We start from the raw sequence: 7824 nt of genomic DNA, 5'->3' as shown, positions 1-7824 counted from the left end.
ACAAATGCACATAACTTTCAATATGCAATTAATTTTCGCGTATCATATTTCAGAAATTCCTTCAGGCAAGTCTTAAATTAAAGGATGTAAACTTTCAATACAGGACCAATGATTGCCTTAATCAAAGTATCTTGTATTATATTTGGAAATCCCACACTGTGGCAGTATTTCTCATTGCCTTGTTTTTCAGAATATTCTTCAGCGTCATTCGGTTTTCTTAATTCAATCCGATTATTCCTTAACGGAGAAACACTTTCAGTCGAAGCGAAATACTTCTTAAAACGGCCACATTACCATATTTGTAACGCAAATCCGATTCAAACTACACATGGTGACCAGAAGGGGGAGGGATACAAATAACACCCATGCAGACCTTTTCCTTTGTTATCAAGTTGGACTATGAAAGTGAGCCTATGATTCCAAGAAAACTAGACCACCAGGTCACCGAGATGTTTTTGCCCTGAGGTCGAGTGCTGTCCCATTATTACCCGCACTTTTTCGCGATTTTTTTCGTGTTTCTTTCATATTTTATGATATCGTTGTCGGAAACTTCTCGAGTCTTACGATGTTTTAAGTCATTGGCTCCATTGCTTCCACTTTGCAAGGATTAGACGAAAGCTTCCAAGAGCTGCGACATGCCCTAAAGTCGAAATATGGCGGCGTTCTCTGTTGTTCAGATAATCCTGGAGAAATTGAAGTTGCGTTTATAGCTGAAAAGCTTACAGCTTGTATTTAACATAAATTATCAGTTTTTACAAAGGCGATAAGGGATGTTGACAATAAACCACCTGTCGTATGTAAAACACATTCCCGAAGCAGTTTGAGATCAAATTCAATTTAATTGAAGTTGGAGCCTATTGGTCTAGAGAAGCGTTAGCGTGGTCTCCATAGAAACTAAATTCGCGTCCGCTGAAGTGCAAGTTGTTTTCAGAAAACTGCCATTGCGTTTCTGATCAGCTCTGGGATAACAAGAGTTCACCACCGTCTTCAATTGCTGAATATCATCCATTTCACGAGGCCCGGGTAAGTTGAAATAAAGTGTAAATTGAACTTAGACTGAGCTCGCGTTAAGGCCGGTTTCACTTGCGATTTTATGTGCGATTTTATGTGCGATTTTCCTCTTTTGATAGATGTGAATTAATAATTAGTCACGAATGCTCTGATGTATAAGAGCTCTTATTTGAACATCAGTAACTAATTCACTCGTTAACATCTATGAAAAGAAGAAAATCGCACATACTAGAAATCGCAGCAAAAATTGCAAGTGTAAACGGGCCTTTAGAATTTTGCGATATTTTGCTCAATGTCAGACCTAAACTAATATCGCGATAAAGATATAAAAGATATGAATTATGTAAAACACAAGATGTCTATTTTGAGAATTCGTTTTATTATTTTGTATTTCTTGAAATTGTCTGCTTGTTGCGGTAACTAATATCGCAGGGCGAGACTGAAAGGCACATATAAAAAGATGGTTTGAGTTCAAAATTGTGGACTGAGGTCGATGGGCATGCGACAGCTGCACCGCAAGAGACAAGGAAAATATGTAGTTGCTATGGAAACTTGATTATAAACGTGGCATTTGTTACAAACAAAAAAAAATATTCTCTAGCGCATTTAGGCTTACTGACGGTCTCGACGCAAAATTTATGCGTTGCTCCTTCAGTTGTTACCTGTTGCATAAAACTAAAAACATGACGCATAATTTTGCCAACGGTTGTGCGAGCAAATAGATTATAAAATACATTTTATTAAATGCTAATACTGGAAAACAGATCGCATTCATATATAATACATTCTAAATGTATCGGGTAACTTGAAATGTAAAAAAATAGGTTGCACACCACGTACCCCCAAAAAGTTGTTCTGGTGTAAATTTGGCCTGAGAACATTTGAATTTACAGTGTGATTACGAGACATAGGACTATATAGAAAAGGAATCCAACGAAAATTTCATCGGTGTTTTGTACAAAGCAGGACAAATTGAACATGTTGTGATTAATATTTGCGGGAAAAAAGGCAGCGCTGAAAGGGCAACGCGTAATTTATAGTTAAAAAAATTAAAAGTAAAAAGTATAAACATGTAAAATATGAAATCCTTTTTCTTAATTGTGAATATTTGGCAAAAGAACGAAACTTTATTACTATGTACTTTTAAGAACTAACAAACGGTTCCTTAATTACGAGACATATGTAACTAGAAGGGGGTCAAAAATCATAAATAATATATCGTTTCAATATATTGTTTCATTTTAAACCTGTAGATCAAAGCTTGAAAATCATCAACGTTTCAAGATGTCTCCATCTCACTACTTGGCTATCCTCGTGTATTTACAATTGTCAACAGCAATAATTGGTCACGAGAATTTAAATGCCTCTTGTGTCGTCCAATTTGATGAATCTAAACTAGCTGATGTGCTACATCTGATTCGTCAACCCGCCATTAAAACTGTTGAAATAATATTGACCGTGGCCTCCGCGAACAGAACTCGTGTATTCCCCGAAATGAAGTGGCCTTGGGCAAACGAAATTGGTCGCACCTTAATCTCGTTAACATCTCGTGCTAAAGGTACCATCTTCTCTTCGCGTATTTTTACTTTTTTATTAGAGGTCGGAATGGAAACGGTTTTTATTGAAGTCACAGAGGAAACTATTGGGTGTTTACCCACTGGGATGAAAGGATCAGATCGAGTTTTTTCCGAACTTTTGGAAAAGCTTTTTTTACACATCGAAGATAAAGAAAACGACAATTATTACAAACTATGTCGTCCTCATGTTACTAAAGGACCCGTTCAGTTTAACTGTTGTCGAATTACTGGTGATAGCAAGTTGAAAATCTGCGCTGATTATTCTTCAATTGTGCTTAAGTGGGCTTTACCAGTAATAATAACAGCACTGGTTGTATTCTCTGTGATGATGTTACCCATTTTGCTGGAGCATACAACGAACTATGAAGAAACGAAGTTTTATAAAACTTCGGACAGTCATATGTCTCTTATTTCGTTTGTTTCTATGATATTTTTCGAAGGCGATGGACAGCCTAAGACTTTTCTCAGACGCTGTCTATTCGTCGCGTTCACAGGTGCTGTGTTTTATCTAACCAATTTCCTCAACTATATGTTTTTCTGGATCACGTTTGCTATTTGGGGCGCTTTGTTCTGTTTCCTAAATGTTTTCGAAAAAGTACCTGGAAACAATGATTCCGGGGAAAAAAAACAACAACCTGATTTGGAGTTTGAAAAAAGCCTTGTCTCTTGTTTCACAATTCCGCTTTCACTTCCTGTTGATTATTATCGCCATCATCACGGATCATCTGGGACTAATGATTCCTCTAACAAATGTTGCGTTTACATTGTAACATTTCTTCTTTCAGGGACTCCTATAATCCTTGTTCCGTTTTTATTGGTCAAATTTATTTTATTGGATTACATATTACGCTTTGTTTTGCCCTTTACTTGTGAAGATTGTTCTCCGACAAAAATCATATTCAATTTTTTTGCGTTCTGCACTAGATTTTTAAGTTTATTGGCTTTCGTCGTCTTTACTGGATCAATTCTTCTTGTCGTTCTTTCTGTAACTGTTGGGTTAATTCTTAACGGAGAATTTTTTAATCCTTTCTTTTCCCCCCTTGTGACACTGATAGTCTTTTTTTGGAAAAATTGGCAATTCTCAGTCGAAGCGCCATGTTTGCAACTTAAAACGTTAATCATCGAAGTTTGCAAAGAAAAAGCTAAGGTTGATGAAAAGGACAGCAAAACCAATTCTAAGAACCAAAAACAATCTTACTGCAAACCCTTGATGGATTTTTTATGCTCCTGCCATGAGTATTTTCGTATTTCAGGGAGATGTTGTTCTTGTTTTTGTTCAGGTTAGTTCATTCAGTCTCTGAAACTGACATTTTCATTTTCGTTTGATTGCTTTATTTTCTGCGTGTGTTAATCATCAAAGACATGTATACTGCAAGACGTTTTGGTATTTTTTATTTGCGCAGAGAGAAAATAAAATAAATACGTTATACTAATAATCGCATGCAAGTACTGTATAGGAAACAATGTTGACAAACAGCCGGATGAAGCGTGGTAAAACTACCCGAGATGTAGCGAAAAAAATAATTCGAAAACGTCTTGTAGTACTGTATAAAGCTTTTGTTGATAAATAAATACAAGAGAGAATGTTCATGTACTACATACAATATAGGCGGCCTTCGTCTTGCACTTGTGTTATAATTGAAATGTGACTTTGTTTTTATGATATTGTTCACAGTATATGTTTATTTGTTTTTCCTATATGGTATCATCTGTTGTCGTGGTTGGTGTAAAATATTACTACGATGAATATTGTGTTGTCCTTCTCAGCAGTTCATAACATTCCGTTCGGAAGCGAACGGCCACTGCGATCGTATTTTTTCTCTTGCGGTCGTCTGCGGTTTCATCGGTCGACCACAATCGAATCGCAACCGCAGTGTTAGGTTATTTCTGCACAGTACTTTATGTCTTCTGTTGAAAAATGGGATTTTAATTAAAAAATTCAATTAAAAAATATCTTTCTTTTCCTGTTAGAAGACCAGCAAAATCGAGGTAATGTCGTAAACAACATGGCAGAGAAAACATTCACTATCGAATTTGATGAAAAGGATGGCGAGGCGAAGATCTCAAAGGAATTTTACAAGGAAGTCAGCAAACAAATTATGCCTTTGGGCGAGCTTCTGTTTCGTTTCTTCAGAAGAATTCTCTTCGTCGCCGTATACGCTGGGATTATGTTCATTGTCTTGATTCTTGGAAAGGAATCTGGTGTTGCAGGAAGTCGTCAAGCAATCGGCGCCATTGTCGCTATCCTGATTCCGTTTATTTTTGACACCATTTACGCTGATCATCATTTGGCACAAAAGGACTCGAAAAATATGGCAACGAAAGAAAAACTTCAACATATTATACCCAGAGTTTTCAGAGTTAAAGACCGAGGAAAAAACTTGCTTGTCATATTTAAATGTCCTAACAAAGATGACAGTGGTGGCCAAGGTGGTGGCCAAGGTAGTGGCCAAGGTGGTGGCCAAGGTGGTAACAGTGGTGGCCAAGTTGGTGGCCAAGGTGGTGGTCAAGGTGATGGCCAAGGTGGTGGCCAAGGTGGTGGCCAAGGTGGTGGTAACATTGGTGGCCAAGGTGGTAACATTGGTGGCCAAGGTGGTGGCCAAGGTGGTGGGCAAGGTGGTGACAATGGTAGCCAAGGTGGTAACAATAGTAGAAAAGGTGGTGACAGTGGTGGCCAAGGTGGTGGCCAAGGTGGTGGCCAAGGCCAAAGTGGCCGCCAAGGTGATGACAGTGGTGGCCAAAGTGGTGGCCAAGGTGGTGGCCAAGGTGGTGATAGTGGTGGCCAAGGTGGTGGCGAAGGTGGTGGCGAAGGTGGTGGCCAAGGTGGTGGCCAAGGTGTTGACAGTGATGGCCAAGGTGGTGGCCAAGGTGGTGATAGTGGTGGCCAAGGTGGTGGCGAAGGTGGTGGCGAAGGTGGTGGCGAAGGTGGTGGCGAAGGTGGTGGCGAAGGTGGTGGCCAAGGTGGTGGCCAAGATGGTGGCCAAGGTGGTGGCCAAGGTGGTGACAGTGATGGCCAAGGTGGTGGCCAAGGTGGTGGCCAAGGTAATGACAGTGGTGGCCAAGGTGATGACAGTGTTGGCCAAGGTGAGATGAGAGCTAGCATTCCAATCTGAGAACTAGCATTCCAGTCTTCAAAATTGTAGCAACCAATTTGGACTTTTTAAAGCTTTTATTTAAAAATATTTATGCAAATCATTTCTTAGAATCAGTCATTATATACCAGGAATTGAATGACGTGTCAGACCTTTCATGCCTATCCGACCAATCGGTGCAAATATAACAATACATTACCAACTGTAATCTACCTTTAACATTAAAAACGATAAAAGTCGAGACATGCAATGATGGAAGTACAATCTGGCAAAACAACTAATATGCTGCCTCGTCAAGTAAATTGTTTATCAAAAACTATTGTCAAAAGGTGATTGGCGATTAGGACCTTCTGAAGTGAAAATAGCTGGCTGGTTTGCAAAAGCACGAGTTCAACAATGAAGTGATTATGCGCACCAATGATTAAGTATGTTAAGCCGACTGTAGCTTGTGAGGTACGCATATTAATACCATCTGACACCAACACGATGATTTCGTCCCTTTTGAGCTATCAATTTATCATATTTTGTCAGGTATTCGTTGATACAAATTGACTGCATGGCTTTAGTTGAGTTTAAATCGAATTCATCTGTTAAATGTACTCTGATAAAAACAATATTATATATTATAATATATTTATATATAGCAATACTGTAGGCAAATTGACTCACGAATTTATTATTTCTTAGCACATAGAAATTACGTAAGCTTTATTATGAATGTTATTAAAAAGGGAAACGTTTTGTGCAATTATTAAATCATATGACACTATGACAAAAGCGTGATATAAACTATATGCTCTGCATGGGTTCAATCGAAAGTATATTCAAAGTCTGAAAGTCATACAACTATACATGCATGCCTGGTCGTGCATTTGTTTACGTAGCTCATGCTGACAATACCAAAATGCATTTCAACAGTAAAAAATGCCGGTGATTCCGATGAAGAATATGCTTTGAAAAAGGAAAGACTCCCTGCAGCGAGTGCATTAGAATTACAAAGAAAGTTTGATGTTATCGAAATGAAGCTTCATATTATATGGAAATAACGTCGCATTGAACTCAACTTATAGTTGAACTTCTCTCGAATGTTTAGTCTGTAATAGACCTATAAAGATTTCAACTACAGCTTATTCGAAAATAGGCTTCACTGTACCTTTGGAAACAGAAAATAATTACCTCGCCCTGCAAAGGTAAGAATTGATATCATTTTTCAACGGCATCCTCGGCTATCTTCACTTACTAGTTTAAGCAGTGCTTCAATATTGCACCTCTGTGCGTGCCTTTTTAACACTGCGCTTTGTAAAACACTCAAAGCAAATGTAATTGAGCCTGATGTAACATAACTTTGTAAGCATTTTTTAAATTGAAATATATTTCATGCTAGAAAAAATCGTAGATATGCAACCAGGATTAAACATAATTGAAATATAGAACGTTCTCTGGTTGAAATTTATAAAATTTATTACAAGCTTTCGGCTATCAGTCTATAGCCTTCAACGGGTAGAAAATATAAATTCAAAGAAGGACGCTAACAGTGAAACATGAAACTACATGTGAGTCGAACTACAGTATGAAAGGTTATATGATATATACAAGGAATAGCATGAAATATGTAAATTTTAGTGTTTTTTAGTGAGCATAGTATATTGTCCTGGAAGTGGCTTAGAATTATTGTCAGCTTGATCGGATAAAGATGTATGCCATGACTCTAAAGTTTTCCGACTGCGGAACTCTCCTTTGTCAATCACCTTCGCTTTCTCAAAATCAATTACGTGATCTAATTGACCATGCATGTTTAGCAACGTTTGAACCTTTCTTATCATGCTTTACATTTCTGATATGTTCAGCTTTTTTCTTTTTTAAACATCTACTAGTCTCTCTAATATAGATCCAAGGGCAATCTTTGCAGGGAATTCTGTAGACGACATTCTTCTGTTCTTCGAGAGGCGGTCTATGCTTAACAGAGGGGAATTGGCGTTCCCCTCTGTTAAGCATTAGTCTACGTATAGACGGAATATGGCGGAAATACCGTCTATGTAACAGCGCCAAATTCCGTGTTCTATAATTATTTATCCCCAGAATCTGGGGGACGCTGTGTGATTGGCTACATATTTAATTACGAAGCCTGATTGGTTACTCACGAT

At 38.1% G+C, this 7824-nt stretch overlaps 1 protein-coding gene across 1 annotated transcript; it reads left to right on the top strand.

The window, feature by feature from the left end:
* Positions 1 to 963: 963 nt before the first annotated feature.
* On the top strand, positions 964 to 6726 carry LOC114523902 (oleosin-B3-like). The gene is made up of 4 exons (XM_028544964.1): positions 964 to 1023; positions 2265 to 2569; positions 4560 to 5672; positions 6599 to 6726. The coding sequence occupies exons 2-4, from the start codon at positions 2296 to 2298 to the stop codon at positions 6724 to 6726; spliced, it is 1515 nt and encodes a 504-aa protein (XP_028400765.1). The 5' UTR covers positions 964 to 1023; positions 2265 to 2295.
* Positions 6727 to 7824: the final 1098 nt, after the last annotated feature.

This window comes from Dendronephthya gigantea, unplaced genomic scaffold, assembly GCF_004324835.1.
Source record: "Dendronephthya gigantea isolate DGI-Jeju-01 unplaced genomic scaffold, DenGig_1.0 000029F, whole genome shotgun sequence".
In the NCBI taxonomy this organism is placed as follows: domain Eukaryota; kingdom Metazoa; phylum Cnidaria; class Anthozoa; order Malacalcyonacea; family Nephtheidae; genus Dendronephthya; species Dendronephthya gigantea.
This window is presented reverse-complemented; position numbering and strand designations above follow the sequence as displayed.